The sequence below is a fragment of the Dermacentor variabilis genome, chromosome 7 (assembly GCF_050947875.1).
Source record: "Dermacentor variabilis isolate Ectoservices chromosome 7, ASM5094787v1, whole genome shotgun sequence".
Classification (NCBI taxonomy): Eukaryota; Metazoa; Arthropoda; class Arachnida; order Ixodida; family Ixodidae; genus Dermacentor; species Dermacentor variabilis.
Window position 1 is genome coordinate 154,777,414 of NC_134574.1, and position 27,008 is coordinate 154,804,421.

At 44.7% G+C, this 27,008-nt stretch overlaps 1 protein-coding gene across 1 annotated transcript in view; it reads right to left on the minus strand.

Annotated features, from left to right (window-relative positions):
* Positions 1–27,008, minus strand: part of Sos (Son of sevenless guanine nucleotide exchange factor) — a 54,869-nt gene that overhangs the window by 3,110 nt on the left and 24,751 nt on the right. Inside the window, exons 8-22 of the mRNA XM_075699730.1 lie at positions 24,803–24,930; positions 23,825–23,955; positions 22,821–23,015; positions 19,130–19,247; positions 18,654–18,731; positions 18,320–18,529; positions 17,268–17,402; positions 14,081–14,237; positions 12,945–13,052; positions 10,586–10,741; positions 6,217–6,399; positions 4,526–4,643; positions 2,574–2,743; positions 1,486–1,602; positions 226–445 (exon numbers count right to left, since the gene is read on the minus strand). Of these exons, the coding sequence (XP_075555845.1) occupies positions 226–445; positions 1,486–1,602; positions 2,574–2,743; positions 4,526–4,643; positions 6,217–6,399; positions 10,586–10,741; positions 12,945–13,052; positions 14,081–14,237; positions 17,268–17,402; positions 18,320–18,529; positions 18,654–18,731; positions 19,130–19,247; positions 22,821–23,015; positions 23,825–23,955; positions 24,803–24,930 (2,224 nt within the window). The remainder of the gene's footprint in view (positions 1–225; positions 446–1,485; positions 1,603–2,573; positions 2,744–4,525; positions 4,644–6,216; positions 6,400–10,585; positions 10,742–12,944; positions 13,053–14,080; positions 14,238–17,267; positions 17,403–18,319; positions 18,530–18,653; positions 18,732–19,129; positions 19,248–22,820; positions 23,016–23,824; positions 23,956–24,802; positions 24,931–27,008) is intronic.

The following is a 27,008-nucleotide window of genomic DNA, read 5'->3' on the forward strand; positions in this document are numbered from 1 at the left end:
GCAAGTTGTGCCACCATTTTCTATTACCGCGGTGGGAATATGGACAGTTCAGTGTACTTCCGTAGTGCAAGGAAAGAAGCAGGGACAGTGGACAGTCTGGTCCCGTGGTCCCACTGTCTCTCGTCTTTGTTGCGTTGAACTAAATTTAAGGGTGGGTGCCAGAAATGCACCATAAATGAAACCAACAAATGCAGTGCACGCACAAAAATATGAGTGTGCACTCACCAGCACCAATCAGAACGGGTGCAAACACACTGGAGTCGCTGTGCTGGACGTAGGGGGGTGTCAGCGGTGTGGAGGGGCTGGTCGGAGGCGTGGCATCCTCCCCTTCGGAGGCAGGGGGTGCACCTCCCCAGCTGGGCAGCACCTGGTGGCTGCCTGCTGATCGTGTCAACCGTGGCTTGATTCCCGGCGACTTGAGTGGCAGGTCAGGCCACTTGCGTGGCTGCAAAGCAAGTCAGGCGCACCAATCATACAGTGGCAGCCAAAGCCAGTAGTGGCCTGTTCCAAATGGCTTTAACTTGGAGAGGTACAGCAAGAAGGAAAAATGAGACGAAGGCTAGGGACCAAGTCAGTGAAATGGCAACACCTCACTTCTACGCCTGGTAAATATCTTTTCTTACTTTACATGTTCCAGCACCTGGAGATCAGGGAATGACACCATCCTCTTTAGTGGATCACAGGTTGCAAGCATGACTGAAGCGCTGGCTTTAAGCAGTAGGTAGTACAGCTCTTGAGTCAAGCTAACTGGTGGACTTGCCAAAAAATGGCAGCTATCTCTCACTTTGTAGTATCTTATTGGCCTTCTTTCAAGGGCTTCACACATGTGTTCTACTCAAGCCCCCCTTTTTTTTTGAAGGCTTCAAAGCCAGACACTGCAGGTCACCTACAGAAATGGGGACGTTGCCTAGTAGGCAAAGTAGGGACTCCATAGCTTCATGGAATAGGCGAATCATTGTTTGATGAAGCGGGCACACGATGCTCTACCAATTGAGCTACAGCAGTGGCTATCCTCCCATCCACTTTCTTAAGTGTTAGTGACCAAGTAATGGATCCAGCCTTAGAAACGTTAGCCAGCATTACTCGTGGCCATGGTGGCAGATACTTAAATGTAGTTGCACGTAGCACTACATGAATTTAGAAGCAGGCAACTGGTAAATAAACATAAATCATCGTATGCTACCTGAAGGCATCAAGGCTGGAGGGCAACACAGAAGCGATCATTGAAGTGTTCATGCTCTCTGTTCAGGCCCATAACCACAACTGGCTTTACGACAAAGATGCGCAGCTGTAAAGATAAAATGTGCACCTGCATCCATAACTCAAGAGTAGTTCTGTTTTGCAATGATCACAAATGCAGTGCAATTGTCAAGAGGGTATATCGACAACATGATGCCAATTTGGCCTGACCTGAAATGCCGCAGCTCTACCAGGGCCCTGGATGTTGCCAATTCACAATGCTTTCAGTAATGACAGGACACTCACAAATTTGGGAGGCTGCTTGCAACCTCTGGGCTCTATCTCCAGTGACTTGCTGTATAGGTAGTCGGTGAACTCCTTCTCCGTCATATCTTCCTGCGGGTTCAGGTTTTCCAGGAATTGCTGACACATGGGAGAAAAACAGGGAGAGGTCATTGCCCATTCCATCCCTAGTGTGCATTCGCAGACATTCTGTTGTGAAGCATTTTCGCACCATGAAGATTTGACCTAGAAATTCCAGCTTTGTTTCTTAGACATGTACCATATTTATTCAAATGCAGGCCGGCCTCAACTCTAGGCCGACCCCCAAATTTGGATGGTCAGAAAACTTTAAGAACTTTCCTTGAACGTCATCCAAATGAAAAAAAAAAAGCCACACGAGCGCAAGAAGAACATGCACAGTGCATTTATGCTATGCCCGCATTACGAGATCGGCCAGAATTTCATCCCATTCTGCCGCAACCCAAAGTGAAGTAGAGTTGTTGAAGGCATGTTGAAGTAGGCAGGTGTCTAGACTTGTTTGTTCCGAGCTATGCTTTAAAAGTTTGCCACCGCCTTCACCTTTGCCTGCAAGATTTCAGTCGTTACGGACATTCCCGCTTCTCACTGTGTCCTGATAAAATCAACATTACCTTCTTCCATCTTGAGAAGTTTAGCTTTCCACAGTCTTTAAAACTTAAAAGTTCAACAAGATGTTCATGCTGTGCGATTTCTTGCAGCCTTTCCTGGTGGGGCTTTCTTTGTGAGGAATGCAATAAATGCAAAAGGGAATAACATGTACTGTCAGTTAAGCGCAAGTAGATCACTTAGCAAAGCGATATTGGAGTTGGATTAAAAGTTGCCTTTCTTTATTTTTCAAGCTGTACAATCACGTCAACAACACTGTAATGTGGCAACCCCTAGGTTATGATCCCATAGTTTCATCACTGCATTAGAAGCATACAAGTGTTGTCAGGCTGCATTTTTACACTGTAATACCATGCTGCCTCCTTCAATAAGCAGCAGTTAGCCTCTGCCTCCTATGACTGTCCCACGTAATAAGCAGGTGCATAGACACACACAGTCTATGCACTCTGTTCAACAGGGGTGCATACCCGTATCTCTGGCTGGACAGTGAGGCAGTACGGCTGGTTCTGATACTGCTGGATTTCGCCGGTGATCTCGGCCACCTTGCGGCGCTTGCTGAAGTTGATGAGACCCTCGTGGTTGGGAAGGAAGTCCAGGTTGCCTTCCTCAATGTGCAGAATATTTGTCAGGTACATGCCTGCACCAATAAAAAAAATCAGTGGCGATTTAACATTGAATGCAAGATAAATGCGTCGGCATTTATCTTGCATATTAGAAACAAATTCGTTGCACCTCTGTCCATGTAGGTCATTTTCATTTCGGAGGCTACACGAACAGAGCAAGGCAGCTTTTTTTCGCCACATTTGTGTATGTAGATATATGCATACCTCTACCATGTGACCGGCTTTGCATACACTTCTTCCTGGACTTTGACAATTATAATGCTAATGCCTTAAAAGAGCATTTCCCCCCGCTTTGACACTTCTAGTGCGAATGCATTAAAAGAGCAGCACTCCAGCAGCAGCAAGATTTGAAAGCTCCACATTCCGTGATAGAGCAGGCAAAATGCAGTGCCCGCCTGGGTCCATCTCTGCACTTATCAGAATGCAGTTGAAGATGATGTGTGGGATTTATTTGCACAAGTGACATCTGGTAAAAGAGCCCCAGGTGGTGGTGTGTGTATAAAGCCATGCTAAAATGATGGGAGCGATGTTATTGCTAGAGTGTGTACAACATACTAAAAAATACATTGTGCTGTAAAGGGCCACATTAAAAGTTGGCATATTACACTGTTAGATTTGATGTGCAAGAGGTAAAGTTAGCATGCAGTTGCCTGAACGTATCGAAGCTATATTTTGCCATGGCTTGTGTCCTCTCACAATGAAACAAACTTTTGCTCTAACCCACAAAACTGCACAACGTAATGCCATGATATTTCTTCCACAGTGCGTACAGATGTACGACTTACGGAAAATAAACTATTTGTGACCTTTTCGCCCGTTTTGTGACAAGCTACCGTCAAACACATTTCAAGAAAAAAAAAATTACTTGAGTTTTTACAAAGTTACAGCAGCTATCATTGCTAGGCACAATATAGATTCAGGCTAAATACGCAAGATTTCCTTTTCTATCACCCTTGTTAAGTTTGAGGAAGTTGTTCTGGGTATATCATACGTGATACTGCATGGAGTAGAGGGTTAAACGAAACGATACACTTTGAATGTCCATCAAGGGGCAGAGTTTCAGCAAGAAAAAGCTAGCAGCTCAGTGGAATGAGCCTTTCATTTATAGCAGGGGCCTAATTTTGCAGTAATCCATCTCATTTTCCATTATGTTCAACCTCAAAACGGGAATTAAAAATTTCAAGGACGCTTAAGTTTCACCTTTAAGAGTGGAATGCGATAGCATTCAAAGATCCCCGATAGCTTTTCACGCTTCCTGGCAACTGCAGCGTATGTAACTGTAATGTTTACTGGGAAATTCTCACGGCTAACGCTATGCATGAATGCGGGCTTTCTGGTTGAAATGTGGCCTCTTGCGTGGGCCGCGATGCGACGCAGGAGAGTGCCATCTGGAAGTGTTTCAAGGAAACGAGCATGCCACTCTGTGGACTCCTGAGATATTCACATGCCGGGGTGCGCAAATGGTGGACGCCGTGGCCAGTCTATGAATGTTATAAATGCTGGAAAAGGGGTTTGTTCGAGTTTTCGCATAACAGAATCATGTTTTCCCATATATTCAAATTACAATCCGACGCTACCATGCAGACACCAGATTTACCGGATTTTTTTTTTGTGACACAGGGTCCTTAACGCTTTTGCGTTAAAACGGATGGTTACAAAACACAGCCCCAGGCTGCCTAATTGACACGTGAGGAAAAACAACAAAATGCACAACACTGTCAACACCCTGTACGATTCCTGGTACATAAGTAAATGTCACAAAGTGCAGAATGACCCACTGAGGAAGCCAGTCTCACCGAGGAAGGGCACACAGGGTGGGTTAATGGATCGCAGCTTCTCCTGGTACTTGCGGCAGTGGTCGGAATACAGGTCGAATGCCTCGTCCAGTGCCTTCTTCAGGTTGCACTTGATACTCTGCACCAACCATCACGGCAAAATGAACTCAACCTCTCAACCTCCAAAGGATTTCCACACAGCACTCGAACTAATCAGAGAAAGCGGACGCATAAGTGATGAGCCACATGTGAACAGCGACCAGGAAGGACACTGCCCCTGGAAACACCTAATTTTTTTTTTTTCAGTACATTTTGTACAAATAGCATAAAAGGGGTCTTGCACTGTCATAAAAAGACAGAAGCCCACCCAGAGTGCGTTCTGCAGGTTATCAGCCAATATGTACCATATGGCAGTAGTACACACAAAAAAGCCCACTAAAGGAGAAACTCGTGATCACCCAGCGGCGTGTGGAGGGCATCTGTGCACACCTCGTGATCTCCCAACAATCCCTAATTTAGTCTTTGCTACAACCTTTAAAGCTGCGACTTCCAACACACACACAAAGTACTTAAGATAACTGAAAGAGCTGTCTCCACGGTGGGGTCATTATGCCAAATACAAATTACAGTTAATGTTGTGCTAACGTGAAAACTGAGAATACAATCTTATGTTCTAAACAACAGCGCAGATTGTGTATGTGATGTTTGAAGGGATCTAAAGAAATGATACAGTGCAACATAGACAGGGACAAGAAGAGACAATGACTGGTGCAACGAAACGTGATGCAGCTGTAAACGACACCAGAAGCCACTACTGTCGCTGCTTCAGCTTGTGGTAAATTAAACAGCAGAGAGCAACACCACTTATGGCCAAGGCAACACAATGCCTTCTTCAGTGCTTAGATACACTTCAAGCATAAACATGTTTCGCGGAGTAACAAGCAACTTCTTTCAACCATATAACAAGCACCAGGAAATATACTTCCTACCACTGGCTCCTTCCTCACTACTGAGCTTGCAGAAGCATTCCTCAGGCAGTGCTGCCATCTAGCCTAAACAATGGGGAAAAAATTTTCGTCATCATAATGACGCACATGATGCATGATGGGAGAGCATCTGTGGCATAAACCGTCAGAAAATTTCATGGAGATGCAGTGGAACCCAGATATATCGAACCCACATACTATAAGGAATTATTGAGCACACCGAACAGCTGTAAAATCCCCTTGAAATTTTTTGCATAAAATGTTTACCTTATATATTGAACTTTTTTGATCCCCTTCAGATTCGATACATCTGGGATCAACTGTATTATTTTACTGACGCACAACACCAAGAAAGTTTGTTAATGTCACTGGTGCGAAGAAGAATGAAATGAAATTATTTTTTCTAACGCAACCTTTCTCAGATTGCGCAACTATTTGGACATTTCGGCGGCTCACTACGAATTTAGGAATTGGTTGACGACTTTACTTTCACTTTGTTCTGTGCTTCAGATGTTTAGAAGCCCCAGTCACTCATGAGTCAACGGCAGCATTCCAAAGTGATCATAAAACCTGACAGCTCCTAACTTGACCCTGCAGTAAAATTTACGAAATGACACATGTGAGTCACCAGGTGTGCCCAATACGAGGGGTCACTTTTGCCTGTAGTTTCCCTCGCGCTGCTCAACAAAGGACGCTGCATTGCGTCCAAGGCTGCTGCTCACTCACGTTGAATGTGTGCTCCAGCCGATGGACGCAGGCACTGGACATCGCACTGGACACGGCAAAGACGCCCGTGAAGTTGTTGAGCTCCTGCAGCACCAGCATCACCTCCAGCATGCGGGACACCACAGCCAATCGCTCCTCGTAGTTCTCAGTCTCCACGATGCACCGCTCCAACCAGAAGGAAAACTGCACGGACCGACGACAACCTGCTATATTTCCATGGCCAAGGACCTGCTGCTGGTCCACATATCTCACTTTAGGGCGTGTTCCAATTCTAGACAGTACTGGAGGCAGTCTACACGGACAGCTAAGAAAACATTTTCGGGCCCAAGTAAAGGAACACATCTGAAAGTCGTTTCTGCGACTTGACACAACCTTGCGTAGAAAAGAAAAACCCATGACAAGCACAGATGACCGCTAGTTCTTTAGCTTTATTCGTGTGCGATTCTATGAAAAAAACAATGCAGCTTACACTGAGTGCATAGGAAAGCGTGACTGTTTTCTTGTGAACAGACTGCCTTCCAGTGATATTTCCAACCATTCTGCTCAGTTGCCAGGTTGTTTGAACAACAAAGTAGCTTGCATAGTTTTGACTTCGGTGTTGTCCTCGCAAAGCTGTCATTTTTTGCTTGCTTTGTCAGAATTAGAACACAGCCATAGAATTTCTTAAGAACAATTACATGCGGGTACTCTAGTTTAACAATTGTGCAACTACCATGGGAATGATAGTTAGCAGTACATGGATTTGTCTAATCTTCAATTTATGTATCTTTCTAAATTTTCAAGCTCTCTTAGTTTTTTTAACCACAGCCTACTGTTTCATGAGGCACCTGATTGTGAAGCTACTTGCTTGCAAACTGGTGAAGGCTCGCCTTAGTTTCTTTAGGTTCTCAGTTAATTTGCACTGGTTAAGTTGAGCATTACGAGAGCTGTGTTATACCGAAGACGCATGCACTTTGTAAACTTTCGTAGGTAAGTGGGAGTGAAATCACAAAACATAATGTGTCAGTGCCTGAGGTTGTCACTGAAGCAAGGCAATTAATGTGCTGTGTTGCAGCTAGACTTATTTGGTTTGACTTCACATATCTTTACCTTTTTACCTTCTGTGTTATGTGGAAAAAAACGTTTACAAAATGCCAATTCTTTCTATGTGCTTGAATGAACAGGCAAATTAAATGTCCAAAACACAAGTAAGAATATTTTTTAATTCTAGAGAAAGCTGGCTTCACTACATTCCTTGAAGCGGTGTTTTTCACCTAAATAAAGTGAAAAAAAAGAAAGTGAGCATGAGAATTGTGATGAAACCAAATGTCACGCAGACTCACATCTAGTCATGTAGGAAGGTCCTAGTATGGCATACATCAAGCCTAATATCACAAGGACTGCCATTCCATTCTCCACAGTGCATACACATTTCCTTTCTTTTTGTATTTTTCTTTGTCCGTAATATCACTATAGCTATTGACTCCAAGTTTAGTCTTCTTCAGAGTCTGAAGACTTCACTGATTGCCATATTTCAGCAGTTGCTCTGTCAAAAGCTCCCATAATATGTTCCTTCCAACGATGTTTTGACCGGGGACCGGACTTCGTCAGAGTGAAGGCCTATTCCAGTGGAATTGTCAGTAAAACCCCGATACCTTTCCTATGTGCTTCTTTTCTTTGAGCTGTTTCATTGCCAGATCCTGCGATTGAATGCTTCACTGGTACACACACCCACACACTACACGACACCCACGCTGTTCATTGCAAGCAATTAAAATAAATCGAAGGGCTTCTAGGAAGGTAATCTAACCATCTACAATTATTCAACATTTGTCAATACAAGCTTTGTTAAGACATCCTTTTGTGCAAGCTGTAACCACAGGAACTAAGAATGGCAACGTGGAAACATCTTTTTCACAATTTCAGGGGTGGAAGCAGGCTTGAGCATTTTGGAGCAGCTCATGGAGCAGTAATAATGCCATTCCGGAGCAGCTTTGGAGCACAAAAGTTATGTTTTGGAGCACAAAAATTGTGTTTTGGAGCATGTTTCTAGAGTAAGGTACTTGTAATAATTGCAACTTCACACTGACATACAAAAAAACGTAAAGAAAATCATTTTATTCAGCATTCAATTTGCTTGTTAGAATTACTTGTTAGATTCCAGCGTGGAATCTATCATTCTAATGCGCTCAAGCACCGCCGGCAATTTGGAATTCACATCAACGAGCAAAACGTTTCCAGTTTCCACTTTGTCCATGTCCTTCGATTTTACTCCTGTGCTGATGAGTTCCTCGGCACTGGTAAGTAATGCCTTCAGGGTGCATAGACGGCACTGCAGGGTGGCCTTTTCCTCTTTCAGCTTTTTTTCTTCGCTGCTTTCTGTCAGTGGCTCGTCACATTTCCGTTTGCGTGATTTTGATTCTTCTTCCATTTCAACGCGTTTGCGATAACCACTGTACGACTTTCCAACACACTTCAGGAGATCTCTAGTGATTGGCACCTTTGTGACGTCACCCCCATAACACTTCAAGTATGCTTTCGTTTGACGAAGGCTTGACACACTTGTTATTGACAAAGAGGCTCGATGGTGAAGCGCCTGCTTGTCCAGGCTTGCAGGCGACCAGCATCCAACGGCAGCAGCTTACAAACACAACACCAAACAGCTTCGCACGAAGTATCAGATCGGATCGGATCAGATCGGCTAGCCCACAGTGAGAGGAAAAATAACCCATAGGCTTCGCTAAATTTGATGGTAAAACATCGAAGTGGCCGGCGCGGCGGAGTTATGGCGCAAAATTGTGTTTTAGAGCAGGATGGCGCAGGGAAAGCACCGTATTTACACGATTGTAAGTCGACCCCTTTTTTAAAATTTGAAAGTCTGAAGTTGGGGGGTCGACTCACAATCGAAACCAAAACATGGCCCCGCCAAAAAAAAAGCGATACCAACGAGAGCTACAACGTAGCTACAATTTTATGTTTGCTCTGTGGTCGTACCCGTATCTTTTCGCTATCCCGCGTGTTTGTTCGCTTTTCGGAAGGGTTTTTCAACAATACAGTGCATGCAACACTCATGGGGGGTGTCGATAGTTCATGGAAGCGCCGCTGTTCCCATTTGCGGCGGCACCCTTACAACGGCGGCGCTTTTGGGGAGTATCGGTAGTTCATGGAAAAGCAGACACCGTTCGCGGGTTTCTCTTTCTCTGTTTAAAGGCATTGGCATTGGTTTTACCAACTTTTTGACGCGCTCCACTTGACTGCCGGCTACGTGCTACTTCTATGCTTCCCCGGTCGTCATGAGTGCTGCAGGCCCACTAATCTTTCGGCACTCGTTCACAGCAGCGTTCAAGAGGGCTGCCATCCTTTACGCCGAAGAAACAAATCACTGCTCAGCGGGCCGCAATTTCGATGTTTCTAAACGGGTGGTGCGAGAGTGGCGACTACAGCGAAGCGAAATTTTCACCCTGTGGCGGCAAGTGAGAAATTTCCCACGTGCCGAAGTCTGGACGCTTTCCGGAGCTGTAGGCTAAGCTTGCGGCAGCGTCGCTGAAATGCGTGATCGGTCCCTGCCAGTGAAGTGTGACGTGGTCATGAAACAAGCCCGGACCTTCGCCTTAAGTTTAAGGTTCTGCTCCGCCGCGAGTACGAGTGGCTGGCGGCAGAAGACTGCGAAATTACGCCAACCGGACCTGTCAAAAGAGCCTCCCTGACGGCTGCGTGTGGTTGGGTGCATTTGGCGTGGGCTGCTGTTCTGCAAGATGTCCTGGTGCGGTCGTTTGCCAAATTTGAAATTTCGCTGGACCACGACGCGCTGTGGGACCGCAGCAACGATGACGATGGCAGCATTAGTGAAGACGAGTAGTCCAGTGACCATGTCAGCTACTAATAAATTTTCGTTATCGAATGCGCCCTCGGGGTTTTTTTTTCTTTTTCGGTCAAGCGATATGGGGGGGTCGACTTACATTCGAGTCGACTTACAATCGTGTAAATACGGCAGTTTGGAGCAGGATGGCGCAAATGGCGCACCACTTCCACCCCTGCAATTTTATTTGCATGGCATGGCATATGCTGCGATGAGTTTCATGAACACGAGAGCACTAGTTCTCAGATTAAAGAAGGGAGCTCAATGCAATTTTTGCACATGTTGGCATGCACGGATACTGGCGGTCGCTTTAGAAATTTAAATCAGCGACAGAAGCCCAGAGAATCCTTGAGAACTACTTGAGAATCCTACTTAAAAGTTGAATAAAATCACTTGACCTGTTAGCATTTGGTACGAACTCAAAACATGAATGTTAGTAACCGAGGTCATAGTGCATTCATCATCATGAATGTTAGCTCACTCCTACACAGAAACAGAATCCTGGCATGTGCGGGAAACAAAGAAACTTACATTAGATGAGTGATGGATCATTTTGAGGAGATTTGGCGATGTCTTGTGTTTGTCCTTCTTGGTCCAGGCAGCATTCACCAGCTCGGACGGTTTCACAGCTCGATACAGGTCAAACTCTAACAGAGTCAGCTGCCGTGCTATCTCGATGGGGTGGAGCTGGTGGGTCAGAGAGTGCAGCAGAATGTCAGTGTCCAAGCCACTCGATGCAACCTTATCTCCAAGCAAATAATTTGGAAGTACGCCTCGAGAGCAAGCTCCCAGAGCACCCAACTTTTGAACATTGCAAAAGGCGTGACACAATCACCAGTTTGAGCATAACGTGAAAAATCAGAAGTGTGAAAACAAACGAAAACATAACTTAATAGTGACAAAAATACTGATGCTTTCTGTAATGTAAATACCGCTTAGATGCCAAAATAAATGAAACATTAGTACACTTGGATATTGACCATGCATACTACCACTAAACGAGTCTCAAAACAGAAAGAGAAAGAAAAATTATCCCAATAAACTAAGCAACTAGATCTCAATAAAGAGCACTCAAACACCACTGAAAGATACATTATAAGAATAGGAGTTGCAACATGTTTTAACCTTACAAACCGGCTTTACAGTAGCCAAACACCTAGTGTGTTATTGGCCACAGGTGCTTGCTGCTACTTTGGAATGAAATATTTTTGTTAGCGAAGGTGAGGTAACCACTGGCATCTAATGGTACATTCGACTGGTTCTTATACACCAACTCGGTTTGCAGTGACGCAGAGCCCTCTCTGAGCCAGAGAACGGCTGTCCTAGCTGAATGTGCTCACTGCTCCCAGAGAAACTGGAGTAGCCACATGATAAAGAGTTTCTGTACGACCTCGGTCGCACTCCTAGGTTGAATGCGGAAGTACCGCCAGCCACTCTGAATGAACCAGGTGAATGCGTCCCGAGCGTTGATTTCTATTGGCCGAACGTAAATCAACTGTGAGAGCATCCTAGAGCACACGAAAGTGACCTGTTGAATGTACCATAACTCCACAAATAAACATTTTTAAAAACGTGCATTAAGCAGCAGCAGGACTAGTACTGTAGTTGCCTCTACTCAGTATTGAAGATGAACATGAATTCTTGAAAGCCCAGATGTTCTGCTACATACATGGCATGCATGGCTTGCATCAATTTATGGAGTTTAACAGAGACAGAACTCTGCCAGAACACTTCCAAATGTCCATTGCTAATCCGTCTCATTTGAAAATAGTACTTGGCATTCATGCAACAGCTGTTCTGAGGAATCATTAAGCCTCCGGAGCCGCTTCTTCTGAACAAAGGCATTGGCTTCCAAACTAACATGTCTCGCAGTTACCTAATTACATGAAGGACAACTTTCTCGGCTGCCTGCATATTCTCTCTCTAAATTTATGTAAAACATTGCATATTCCTGCCAAAACCTTGCATAAAGGCATTTGCTAGTGTGCAGCTGACCATGTTCAATGAACTTGTGGTCTGACAGACTGTGCAGGGAATCACAGCTCCGAATTCTTAAGGGAACCTGCAGCGAGCCTGAGAATGCTAGTCTGGAGGAACCGACAGCATTGTTAGGATGTGGCAATTTCGCATCATGTCGATCTGCGGCACTATGATCATTAATTAAAGATGTAATATGCGATTTAGGTTTGCATGATATTGTGAGTGCCACAAGAAACAAAAACAAAAAAACTGTAACATTACATTTTAGAGCCATTTTGATCATTGCCCAATTAGTATCACGAACCCACATGGAAGCTGTAGTAACCATTGAAGTGATGCCAACAGAAAGCTCAGCAAGCTTGGCAAGAGGCATCTAACAATTTCTGCTATGTATTGTCAATGCCCTGTTGGATCGAGTCCTGCAGTTCTAGGTCAAGGGGGGATTAGTATGTGGCACCCAGGGCCGCGACTTTATAGCAGTGCCTTTTCCCGATGCTAATGCCTTTCGGTGCTTTTCACGTTTGCGAGTGGTCAAGTGACGCTCCACCTAGGGCGAAGTGTCAAACACGGCCACCTATGAACGCGAAAAGTGCTGAAGGGCATCAGCATCAGAAAAAAGGCATCGCCACGAAATACTGGCCCAGAGCTGCAGAAATTTGAGTAGAGGAGAACTCTCGCGTTGCTTGTATTTTGAAGCTTCTACAACCGATAACGAAGCCATGTTAACAACCAGAATTCCCTTTGCTCTTACTTCTTTGATATGCTGAGAATAGATCTCGGGCAATAATTGTGGCCTTGAAGGAAGTGGTGAAAGGCCCCTTTAATATTGCGAGATTGCAGCGTACAATATTCAGTGGACAAATGTGAGGTGTTGCGAGGTACCCCGTGATGCCGGGCGGACCGTGCTCACCGTCAGAATGTCAAACTTGTCCGGAGTGCTGCACAGGTACCACTCAATGTGAGGCGGGCTCTTTTCATAGCTGTAGGTGAACTCCCGGGGTTCATCCAGCTGCTCACTCTGCGAACGATGAAGTGACAACACAACAGTTTGAAAAATCCTACAGACCAAATACGCTCACACATACATCACCACCACAAAACTGTAGCTGACATGAAGCCTAAGCAGAAAGCCAGGCATCCAGATAACAAGCTCGTGGCACTTGTTGCAGTTGATAACTGCCTTTCAGAAGGTGCTGTGACCACAGTGGCTAATTTTTTTGAAGTTACCTCATTATTTTAATTTTTTTTTTTTTTTTTTTTTTTTGGTATACATCAACACATTTCTGTGCTGCCGTGCAAGCCTTGTCGAGGCTCTCGTGCGGGAGCCGAGCAGATCCGTGTTAATTTTCCCATAAATGTTTCGTTTTTTAGTTCTTGGTCAACATTCTCTTTCTTATATTGGGCCTCTTCTTGAGCAGACAGGATTCCGTCCAACCCTGAATTTCAATTGGAACTTGCTCACACAGTATCGAGTTGCAATTGTGAATTCGTGATGTTAAACTAGAGGTATACTTGTCTATGCGAACGTATGCCATCCACCAGTGCAATGCTGCACATTCAAATAAAATATGAACCATTTGGTTTCTGTAACATTCAATGTGTTCAATTGAAGATCCATGGCTGGTGCCCTACCGCTTGCCGCCTTTCCAATGTGCACAGTCGCAGTTGGTACAAGGTTCGTCTGGGTCTAACCTTGCGCCAACAGCGACATGCATGTGTACAGAAGGGCGAAAGAAATGGGAAATGCAGGCACCGCAAGTGCTTACAATGAATGGATAACCCACCCATCTCGCTTTACACGTTGGCGAAAAATCATGCCACCAAGTACTCCTTCCAAAAACTCCACACCCATGAAAAAGCGAAAGTTTAAAGGATGACAGGGTGGTGACAATGTGTCTTTCCCCTTCCAAGCGATTGTCCCCTCAGCATGTTAATAGCAGTTTAGGTGCAATCAATTCAATTAAATTCAGCTTTATTCAACATCTGCCAGATGTTGAACACCTTGAACAGCTTCACTAACATGCCAAAGCAAAACCATGCACTGACCCTTCGCTGGATGACCTTGTTGATGGACTCAACCCACTTGCGCATGTTCTTGCCCTTGACACGGTCAAGGAAAGAACGAAGCTTTTCAAGCAGGGTGGGGTCCCGCTCAAAGTCGTAGTAGTGGTGGTCCACCCAGTGCCGTAGCACATTCAGCACTCTGCGTCACAAGGGCAAAGCACACAATGAGGCTAGGTTTTGGTAACTGGAACACAGACAGTGATGCGATTGGCCTATGCAGCTATGGTGCACGTTTCGGAGCAAATGTGAGACACACATTCTTGCAAATTTTCAGATAAGTGCTGCAACAGTGCTGGGCCAGGGTTCTCCCCCGACAGTTTTTAATTTCGGGACACCCTATCGTGCTAAGTCTTCTGTACCTGTTAAAATGTAAAACATAACTGTAATGAATCAATCTTAATCAACGTTAATCGGTACTTTTGTGGGCATGCGCACACGCATGCAGCTCCATGTTCCGCATGTTTTTCATTTCACAATGCAATTCATGAGAGTCACACATACAATCAGTTACGTGGGTGGCAGCCTTTTTAGTGCCTCATGTTGATAAAAGTCAGTCCTCCCATTATTTTAGTGCGAAAAGAACAAAATATAGAAAAAACACAGTGCACTTCACTTCTAACTGTGATTATAAAGCCACAGTTGCCATTTCAATAAAACCACGATTTAGAATAATGGTCCAGTCTGTGTATTCTGCGATTTTTGTGCGTCCAAGGTTTACCATTTTTGCACTAAATAACCTGGTTTGGCCAACATCACCTGGCCCTAATACCAACGTTCTGTTGCTACCTGTTCCACAAACGTTTTACTAAAGTTTGCTCCATCAGCTCATTACGCTGTCTATGACAGAGTTGCTGTCAGATCAGGATGTTTTAAGGTTGGTTCTGCATTACTGTGCACAAAAAGTGTAACACAACCAGTGTGACATATAGTGGGCTGGAAATTGGGATCAATGGTTTGTCACTTTATAACATTTAGCGTGCGTGGCATGGAAGAAGGAGCGGCAAAAACAATGAATAGGTTGGAGAGTAATGTTTTGCCTGCCAGTAACTCCACTTGTATATAAGGCACTTCAATACTCCTTGCTGGATAGCATTCATTATGTGATACCCTTTATAACCAGATCCAGTGGAGTGTCGTTGACACGATCTTCAAGGGAAACGGAAAATAAAATGTATCATCTAAAAACTGTATTATCCAAAGCAAGCTGTAAATAGTGTGAAAATAAGCATACTCAGTGACAAACTCAATAGCAAAGGTTTATGTGGAGTCGAGTGATGCTGCTCTGCACAACACATTATGTGGAGCAGCATCACTCGACGCCACACGAACCACAGCCGACGCACTTTTATCTAGCAACGTTGAATAATAGTTCGTCAGTTTGTGCTGAACTTTCTTCTTTTCCATATCCGTAAGAAAGTTTTTCTGGAAGTTAAAAAAAAAAAGAAGCTGCCGTTCCCTCACTCGACTGAGCAGCAGTGCACAGCCTCAGCATCATTTTACCGCCAGCGGCACGTCGTGCGTGTTCTTTCTCCAGAGTGCCTGGGTTAAGCTTAACACGTTGTTTGTGGGTCGCTGGAATGTTACTTAACAGGAAGCTTTAGCTCGGGCCCAACTCCGACGCGGCCTATTCAAATACATGTAAAACGCAAATACCTTTTTCCGAGATAACCCCTGGACCGATTTTAATGAAATTTGTTGAATTTGAGAAAGAAAGTTAAGTTCTAGTGACTGTTGGAGGCGGAATTTCGATTTAGGGTCTGAATTTTGTTAAAAAGGTTTTCAAATATTCGACCGTCTGAAAAAAATAGAAGCAGGAAGTTTACAAATTCATAGCTCTGCATCAAGAACATATCGTGGTTCTGTAAATGGCATCCATTAGACCATTCAAAGCGGACAAATTTGATGTGTCATTTTCCATCTTACGTAAAACTGTTACGTTGGTTACAAGGGTTCTGCAAAAGCTGTATTTCCATATTAATAAATTTTTTTATATTCATGTGTAACATATCAATTTTGTCCACTTTAGATGTACTATTAGATGCAATTCACAGAATTGATTATCTTTTTTTGTTGTTGAGTTAGAGTTGTAAACTTGGTAGTTCCATTTTTTGAAAATTTTCAATTTTTTCCAATTTTTAATAAAAAATTCACGACCTAACTCGAAAATTCGAAACCAACAGTCACTCAATTTTAAGGTTTTCTTTTCAATGCAACAAACCTCGTAAAATTTGGTGCAGTGGTTGCCGAGAAAAACGAATTCTCCTTTTACATGTATTTAGATAGGAGCACTCGAGCTAAAGCTTCCTCTTAAGTTAGTGCACTGGAATCTGAAGCTATGAGCTTTAGAAGTACCAGTAAAAGCCCACTTCTGCAGTCACATTATTCAATTTCAGGTGAAAATGTGATTGCAATGGCCATATGAAAATATACTGCTCCTATCTCCTATGGGACGTTGGCCTGGAAAATAAAAAGAAACATATCCCAAAAAACATATGCAGAATCGTATCAACGGGGTTCTACTGTACATATACCAAATAGCAGAACTAATAGTTGGGCGAGTTGGTACGAATTCATAGTAAAATATTTAGCGCACACAATTGACAAGGACACAGTGAAGGGGGACACACGAGCGCTTATGTGTCCCCCTCCACTGTGTCCTTGTCAATTGTGCGCGCTAAATATTTTACTATGTATACCAAATAGGTTAAAAATTATCACTGGGCCCATTTACTAACAGTGCGCTTCTAAGAACTGACTGGCCACCATAAACATACAGTTGGCACGCATTCGCTCAGTAGCACACATCAACTGCAACTTGTGTTCCATGGGGGGGAGGAAGAGACTGGGCCAGGCTATGAAGGCACAAAATAATACAAATGGCATTGTAGCGTTGCATTCAAATATTCTACATAACCAGTGAAGCTGAGTGGGCTCTCTATATGGCCTAGCCAGCCGCAGACAAAGCACTGCACACACAGACACACACCTCTTTCATGACTGGCAGCATTCCTGTCTTTCATTGTATTACAGCCTATACATGGAGTTCCCATTAGGATTTTGAACACTGTTCAAGCTATAGCCATTTTTCTAATCCGCTACAGACACTTCTATGCACCCAGACAGAATGGCTGTCATGACATGTTTCTAGCACAGGTGCACGGCTGCTTACCGAAACTGCACCGGCTGGCTGTACTCCTTGCGGAAGCGTTTGAGGCACTCTCGGTGAAGGTTCCGTGCGGCTTCAGCTTCGGCTCCTTCGCCATGCTCGGCCAAGGGAGGAGCCTGAGGCTCAGGAATTTCAAACGTGCACATTCGCGTTAAGGAAAACGCTCACAAATTTCAAACATGCATCGCAGATGCAGTGTTACCACTTGACACGGTACTATGAGAAATGGGATGGCTATTAAGAAAAAGAAAAGTTGCCCCAACAACACAAGCCATTCTACAAAGGAGTCTTCCATGTTTTATACTGTGGCTGTGTATCTGGTAAGCAACCATGATGTTACCGAGGCCAGAAGTTTCAGCTGCAGCTTCATTTTCAAGCGAGAATGCCAATCAAAATTTTGTAACCAAGCTAAGACACTTGTCCGACAGGCAAAATTTATGTCACTTTGAGCGAGTGCCCTTTGTGCAATTAGTATTTCTCACAGGCTGTCAAACAGAAATGTTTAGTGACACTCGCTTTAAAACACACTTGCCCTCCAAGTAGCTTCTTTCTTCAGAACTTTCCTTACTGCATCAAAGTGCGTAGCCTCGACAACAGTGCATCAAAAGTAAGTAAAATACTCAATGAAGGGTCGGCGCTAGTTCTCAAAACACATTATGTTGTTTTAAATGTTACAAGCGTCCAAGCCTATGGAAACCCCAATTCTTGCTCTGCCAATGATGGTCATTGCATTTTTAAAGCACAGACACCTTGCCAGTCTTAGCACTTTCAAACAAGCAGCGTGTTGATTGAGTTGTTGGATTTAATGCTGTAGTCTCTTTGCTTGAGTAACCCTGCTAATGCTGTGGTCATTCCTGCAGCCAAGAGTGAACCCGCGACCTTTAGTGCATAGTGCAGCGCACTTAGTGCACTATGTGTGCACTAGGTCTGCAACTTTCCTTTGGCTCACGGTGCTGCCCACTTAATGAACTTTCTTTGTGCACATCAACATAGTGTGCCCCGAAAGGTCAAACATCAATTGCAGTGAGAGAGAGAGAGAGAGGAAAAAAGGATATCTCTCGGAGAGCAGGTCGAGGAGCTCGTGTGGCTGGCAGAAAGACCGGAAGGTGGTGAGGAAGGTGCGCACGAACATGGGGTCCGCATACATGTGGTACGTCAGCCGCTCCACGAGCTTGAGAAGGGTTGCGCCTCGGATGAGTGGCACGCCCGCGTTTGTTTTACTCTCCTCCAGCACCACCTGGGACTCGGAGTCCTCCAGCGAGAACCTGCAGGTAGCGAGGAGAGAACGAGGCAGTTGAGCATGGCAAATCATTAAAAAAAAAATGCTTTTTAGGCACGGCCTAGAAATGCAACCTGAGTGAAATTGCAAGTCAGAATGGAGTTGCTGACCTGTAGTTTTCGGGTAGCCGCAGCGGATGCTTCTTCTCTTCGTCAGACAGGATGCTGTCCAGGGTTCGCTCCAGCATGCTGCACAGGATGCAAAAAATCAACAAGCACAATGCAGCCGACTCCACAGTAAAGCCAAGATGCTTGTCTGTTTCTACTCAATCTTTAGAGACTTCACTTCTAAACACTCGGAATCTGCACTAAAATGATTTTGTACCTCAAAGGCATACGCAAATGTACATGCCACATGCTGTACACTATAGTCAAACTTCGTTATTATAAAGCTGCACCAGATGCACCACCTTTGTTATATTTGACATCTATTAGAGGCATATATTCATCACTTGCTGAATATCGACAAGACTTGTTCTGAACTTTCATGGCACATGTAGAGCTATGGCTCTCCCAAGCGGTGCAGAAACCCTGGCGACCATCTTTGCAAACTTTGTTTTGCTTCTGACAAAAGAACTTCAGCTTACCTGCGCATGTTTAGCATGACAAGACTTGCCATCCAGTTGCTCTTCTCCTCGGCATTCTTGGCAAAAAGCACGATATGTGGAGCATCACGCGGTGCTATCTCGAAGGCAAACTTGAGCTCTGCAAAAGGAGGCACGAAAAATAGGCACAGCTTGTCAAAAACACTTTTTAAGTCGCAGACAGCACTAAAAATATTGTAGACGAAATAACAACCGCTAGCAGACTTGCCAGGAAGAGCACTACACAACAGCTTAAACAGTTCAAGAAATGGTTGATTTTGTTTGCACATTTTTTCTCATTGCCATTTGTACATTCAGTCCAAACCCCTTCACACAGAGGTTTTAGAGAGCTGGAAGGGTGTGCTTTATCTGAATGGTTCGTGTAGCAACTGCCTACATAGAGGTTTCCAAACTTTTTCTCCCCTCAGGGAACCTAACCAGAGCTGCTTTATTTTTTGCCACTTCACCACCAGAGAGAGAGCACGAGAGATAGTAAAGAGAGGAAAGGCAGGGAGGTCAACCAGACGAGCGTCCGGTTTGCTACCCCGGTACCTAGTTGGGCTCTCAACCCCCGAGAGCCCAACTGGGTTCCGGGGGTCGAGTGCTTGCTCAAAAACAAAATTCATGCGCACGGACCCATGCCACTCAAATGAGCATTCCCTGCTTTCTTTAAGTATTGTGGAATGATAAATAGGTAAAGTGTATGCCAAGCAGGAAACAACTAAAAACAACAGCAGAAGAATCCATGCAGAACTTCATCTGCACAAAAATTTATTCAAATTCTTCCATGACAAAGAAAGCCATGACAGATGTCCCACTAATGGGCTAATATTGAAGCCTCTGGGCACGTGCCAATACATATTTAACTTGATATGGTCACCGTTTACAATTATTTTGTGACAGTGACACCAATTTGTTTGTTTGTAAAGATACTGAAGCTTTTAGGAAAAAAATCATTCATGTTTTCACACACAAAAAAATTTCGGAGGGGACATACTAAAAAAGCTAGGTCGAGTAACAAGGAAACCACAAAAGAGAACCATGCTGTCCAAAAAAAGAAGGAGGACTTGGCTTTCTAGCGTGCTTATTCATACGTGAAGTCGACAAAGAAAAGATTGAGTCAATTGAGGTGTGCCACAACCATTCTCTACTGCAGGTTTTGGGTTCATTCCGTCAACATTCTTCATTTCCTGTTTTGAAGTGCTTATGTGGCTTGATTGTGCCATAAAAGTGCATAATTACTCAATTTCTTGAGTTGTGAGTTGAGCAAATTGGCTTTTTTTGTCATTTAATCCTTGTTTTTATTTTACCTTTGTAGTAAACCAAGGAATTATTATGTAACCCTGTCACATCACCCTTATCTTAATAGCTTGTGCACGGCCTCTTGATGAATGTCACAATGAATCAAAGAACTTACTACAACCTGGCATATTACAGCAAAACCTCGCCAATTCCCATGTTGTGAAACTGAAAAATTTTTTTATTATACAAATGTTGAATAATCAAGTGGATCAAGTTATATAAAGAAACTTATATGTATAGTTGATAAACGTATAGTTTGATAAACATATAATTGATAAACAGTTTGATAAACGTATAGTTTACCAAACCATAGCATGGATTTGATCAAATAAGGAAATAAAATTATGTGCTAAATAAACTTCTCCTTGTTCTTGTTCTTCTTCTTCTTAAAAAAAAAAATAGATATACAGTTAAACCCCGATATAATGAAGTCGGTAAAATCGACAATTTGCTTCATTATAGAGAAGTTTCCTTCTATTGAAATTCGACCTTTTATTCAAATAAGTAGTCGTGATCGATTCTTCTTACACGGAAAGGGGCCATAAAATTTTCTGAATTATCGGGCAATAGAAGAAAGCAAATTTCAATGAGAAAACAACTCATTGTGATTAATTTGGGAGTCGGCGACAAATGATACGGTTTCGTGCCACATACGTTGACGGTATCGTCACATGGGTGGTACGAATTAAGTGAAGCCAGTCACGCTCTGCATGCATTTCGCCCCCGCAGCTGATAGTGTTGCCCACACTGGGACGACGCAATCAGGAAACATGCCTGCAGTGGGGAGTGAATGCTTCGTCTGCCTCTAGCACCACTGGGCCACCAAAACTCGAGATTACGCAACCTCCAATACAGTTAAAGCTCGATCTAACAAAACCTGATTTTACAAAGTTCCCTATCTAACGAAGAAATTTTCATTCCCCGGCAGGTACCCATAGGTTTCAATGCCGTCATCAACACTAATGAAGAAAACTTGATTAACAAAAACCGATTTAACAAAGCTTTTCCTGAAATCAATGAGTAGAAGAAGCGGTGATTTCTTTAGAATTTTGACACATATAGGTTTTTCTGCGAGCATACGCTCTAACGTTATCGCGTTGAAACATCTAGGCGCCCTAGTCAAGGCCCTAGCTTTATTTTGGCGAGCCTGCATGCCATGCCAATGCACGGAACAACAGCCTCGGCAGTCGGTAGCACTGTTACGTACCAAATGGCTCTAGGGGGCGGCGGTGGTTGCTTTCGTTAGTTCATGGTTTTAGTGAAAGATGGTGCTGATCATCTTCTTGCAACTTTGTCTTAATGAAGTGTTTTCTTCCTCCCCCTTGCTCAACCTGCTCGCACAATCACTGCATTCGTTCTCCGCGTATTTGCGTATCGGCAGCCTGTCACAACTTCACGCGACCGTCTACCCGGCCTGCATCGCCCGCACACAGAGCCTCCCAAGAAGAAAAGGAAAGTGCTCAATCTCGAAGAAAAGGCATACATAATTTATGCTGTCACAAGAGGACGCAAGAAATGCGACGGTTAGCGGTACATACAATGCCGCAGTAGCCTTTGAGTGTAAAAACAATGCCGCAGTAGCCTTTGAGTGTCACTATGTTACAATTTTACATTTTGAAGGACCAAATCCCTTTCTCAATTTTGCGAACTTCCCGATTTAACAAAATCAGATGAGATCATTACTTTGATAAATCGGGCTTCAACAGTACTAAAGGTATGGGAAAACAGCTTACGTGGTGTCACGCCATCTCAGCATGCCTACTGTTTGCACATGCAGCTGATTACTTCTAAAGCAGGGTGCGCGGCTGCGTACGGGCTGCATATGCGCTCGGCTCAGCCGTGCTTACAGCCATGCGCAGCCACGGCCAGCAGAGTCGCAAGCCAACTTATTCCCCACTTTGCCCCCTCACGTTACCACGAGCTCGCTCCCCACACTCTTTCCCTTTGCTCTCGCTGGAAGGCGTCACTCGTGAAGCCACCATCTTTCTTGTGTCACCCTCGCACACTTTCACTTGCCCCTAAAGCACACAGTGCGTGGGTGTGATAGGATCTTACCACACTAGGACTTTATACGGAACCTGATGCGGTTACACTTAGGCGGTTGCTCTTGTCATGCAGGGGGCAATTTGAGAGGGGCGTTTGCAAGCAGCCATTTGCAGTTCAATCATTTGACCATTTGCATCTGCCGAAGTTTCAATTTATTGTCATTCCTTTACGGTGGCAGTGAAATTTTGTTATGTTGAAATTGCATACAAATACATTTTGTTATATCGAGGTTTAACTGCACATATATCTACAAGTTTTAAGCACCGCCACTTGAGGATTAACGACTCAGAAAATTTCTTTTTTTTAACCAAGGCCAAACTCTGCCCTTCAACGAACATGAGCATACCATCAGTGTCTTCTCGGTCGAGGATCTCCACCCTGCGTAGGAAGAAGCACTCCTTGAGGCGGTACTCAGGCGTTGGTCCTCCGGTGACGCTGGAGCGCTTATTGCTGTGCTTGCACAGCAGCACCAGCCCATCAAACAGGAACAGGTGCCGCTCGGTCAGCCGGCGGCCAGAGCCCACTTTGCCAAGGGTTCCCTCTGCACATGCCGGACAAAATCTCTCATGCACTTTGAAATTTTTTGTCATCCTGATGCAGTGAATCAGTCACTGAAAAGCCTGAACGAGTTGTCCATACAGCTGGAATTGTAAGCAAACAATGAGAGTATGTTTTTCATTGAAACTTTTTTTGTTTCTGGCTACTCTATTACTCGGTATGTTTTCGCAGTCCCATCCGTGTGCGGAAAATCGGTCAGCAGCTGTGCATTTTTGTGGTGTGCGGCTAAACTTGGAAGATGAAAAAGTGGGAGCTCACCATGCTCTAGTTTCAACCATAGGCTTTTTTTCTTTCTTTACTAGTGATATTTGAGCAATGTAACATCAATATGTGTTACAGGAGAAACAATACACGCTATGCATGCTTAAATGCAAGAAGGCTTTGTATTTTCACAGCCATGACAATGCTGTAGACCAGGGCATGGTTCAGGACAAGCCAAACCTTCTACATCTCAGCACTCCCACAGAGTCCGTCAAAATTGGCAGCAAGTGCAGGGGTGCCACAAGCAAGAGGTCACCAGTACGTGTCATACCATTGTAACTAAAGCAGTGTGTGGTGCACACATACTATATTTGTGTAATTAAATGTGCCAGAGAAAACTGTTAGGCCTAAATTAGGTCTATCTACTTATTTAGGCCTAAACTGACGTGTTTCATTCAGCCAGAATAGTAAACGGCAATGGCACACACCACCACAAGGTGCATGTTGCACAAGGCGTGCTTACACTGCCAACACAAGCTCACATTAGTGAAAGACATGACAGAGACGGGACTGGTGGGCGACCATTCTCACCCATGATGTATTCGTTGCAGCACTGGCCAATGTCTCGCCCTTCCCAGCCATCAACAGCTTTCTGCAGCTCCTTCATCTTGTGCAGCGCTATGGCTCGGCGGTCACGGCTGTGCATGCGCAGGGACGCCTCTCTGCAATCAATGTTTGAGGTGATGCTGAAACAATTGATTCTCGTGGACAAATGCACTGGTTTCATGTAGGGGAAGTTCTTATAAACATCAAGGGCCAAATTTAAGAGCATGTTAAGTGGACATTCCATAACGGTGTTGATCAAAGTGATGCCCATGCAAGCATATTACCCCAACCTAGGCCAACCTGTGCGGAATGCACGAGTGATGTTACTCAAGCTAGCACTATAAATAGGACACGAGCTTCAGTACTTCACCAGTGTTACTCAACCCTTCTCTTCAATAGCTTGTTTATAGTAGTATTTATTGATGGCACAAGTGTTACAATGTTGGCATGCGTAGACAGCATGGATTACATGGGTGTGAGAGAAACTTGCTTCCTGCTTTTTCGTTGCGGGACACAGATGCACACAAACAGGCCATGTGCTTGCCTGTGCTTCATGGATGTGTCAGAACCACGAGCAAGCCGAGTCTCAATTCCTCAGCCTGCCTCATCGAGGAACTATTCCTTGTATGTACTTTGGCTAGCTGGTGTTGCAGTAAAGGAGTAATAAATTCCCTCTTTGTAGAATTTCACCATGGTGTTGTTCTTTCCTTTGTTCCCAAGAGCCATTCACACCTGACAAGCTCTGCTCACCCGCCACGTGCACTACTGCTACAGTTTCGTTAAGGAAATCCCTACCATTGAAACAACAGTTCAGCACGAAAATGGCAAGAAAGCAACACAGCTTTTGCGCCATTTACAATACGCCATATCAGAATATAGCCAGCTTACAGTGACAAGCTAAACTGGGCAATTGTAGATTGCTTTCACAATCAAAAGATGTTTGGCTTAACCACAAGCTCTTACCCGGGCCTTTTACGTGGCAGCTTGTCGGCACAGGTACGTGTTAGTTGGGCTTTGAGCCTTCTGAGCAATCCTTCTGCCTGCTCCAATGTTTCCCTATCTTCTTCAGATGGCGCCATCTGCTGCAACACCTGCACATAGACAGAAGAAATATCAATATGCTGAGTTGGGCATGTTGAAGTGGCCTCAACAAACCTAACTCTGCCACATCACTTCTTCTAAATGTATGCAAAGAGTCAATTTTCAGCTTGAACTGAATTCTTACCAAAACAGGGTGTCAGCAAATACGATTCATAAAACTCCCCAACTTTTGCAGCCAAAAATTTTCTGACCAAGTAAGCATCAGAACGCAGGAATACGATTTTCAACACAATGTCCAAAAGAGTGCGCCAATACTCGAACCCGAGTGAAAGATGTTAAACAATGTGATTCGTGAATCGAATATCTACTATTTCATTTTTTAAATAGAGACCCAGCCGCAGTGCCTTCATACATGCAGCTGTTCCACAGTCTCTGTTGGTGCATGATTCGTTAAGATCGACAGAACCGAATGAAACAATCCTCATTTGTGACACAGACAGAGGGGAGAGCAATAAAATAACTAATTTAATTATGGGGTTTTACATGCCAAAACCACTTTCTGATTATGAGGCCCGCCGTAGTGGAGGATTCCGGAAATTTCGACCACCTGGGGTTCTTTAACATGCACCTAAATCTAAGTCCACGGGTGTTTTGCATTTCGCACCCATCGAAATGCGGCCGCCGTGGCCGGGATTCGATCCCGCGACCACGTGCTCAGCAGCCCAACACCATAGCCACCAAGCAACCACGGCGGGTACAGCAATAAAATCGGTGCGTGCGGAAAGCAAGTGTGATGATCTGACCGATCAGCCAACCGATTGCACGCACATCGTATCGAATACGTGTGGTCACACGCGCGCGCGCAAAAGAACTGGTTACGCATGCGCGCGGGGGCAGCTGCTGGCTAATCGCCTGCGGACCCGAACGGCGCTTCAACAGCCGTCAAATCTGTGCGCGTAATCGAGGGACCGATCGCCAACGAGCCGCCTGCACGAATACGTTGGGAGCAAGTTTCCAGCGGCGGCTTACAGACGGTAATCACATCAGTCGGCGGCGACTCTTTGTCACGGGGACATAGACTAGGCAGTTAGGCCTAATCAGCTGCCGGCGACTGAAGTTGCAGCTTGGTGCCAAATTGACGCCGATCTCATTGCAGCGGCAGCTTGACATTGAGACAGCCGATAGAGTGCCTCGTAAAGGAAAGCTAATGTACGGTTTGGGCACCAAAGTTGCTCACGGCCACCATCTCTGAGATACCATGTAAGGCGGCCTCCCGTTCCGGATGACTTGGGCAAACGCGTATCGGTACCCTCTCGTATCTTTGAGCAATCCGTCACAAGACTAGCTTGGTATGCACACGGCGGGGGCAAAATGGCGTGCTATTAGTGGGCTAACCGTCGGGCTGGTGATGCATTTGCCCGGTTTGCGGGTCCCGACAGACTTGGACAGCGCACGACCCATCTCGCAAGCTTGTGGCCCTCGCGATTTCAGAACCTTCAGATGACGCCGAACATCCACAGTGAAAAAGATGACCCGACCACACGGAGCAGGAGACGCGCGTGTCGTAAACGCGTGCGCGCGGCTCAAGAGTCCCTACACGTGTGATGGCGGGCGACCGTCCACAACCGTGCACAAAATGCCCGCCTCAATGCGCGTAGCTCCGCTACTCTCATCGAAATCGTTCCGCGTTTTGGTTTGCGGAAAGTTTATTGAGGAAGTGTATTATGCTGCATTTTTTCTATTTATTCACATTATAAGTACAACATTGTTCTCAATTTAAACATAACTTATACATAGATGCGCATCTTTCTCTAAAAATTGAAAAAAAAAAGAAATAGAAAGAAATCTTGCGTTCATTAAGCGAAAGAATCTCGAAGGCAATGCTTTGCCGTATTGCAAACAGCGGAAGTGACAGAGCCTCCATGATCACTTACTGCAATGTGAACCAACGAAGGCAAATTCAGTTTTTTTTTTTTTCTTGGCAAGCCAGGCAAGTAACATCGTCAAGCGTTTATTAGAGGGTCCCTGAAACATTTCTTGAACACAGACATTTTCAGGAGGGAAGCGGGAGACGCACGGTCCGATTCGGTGTCAGATCCGGCGTCCGACGCGCCGGAACGGCAGCCGG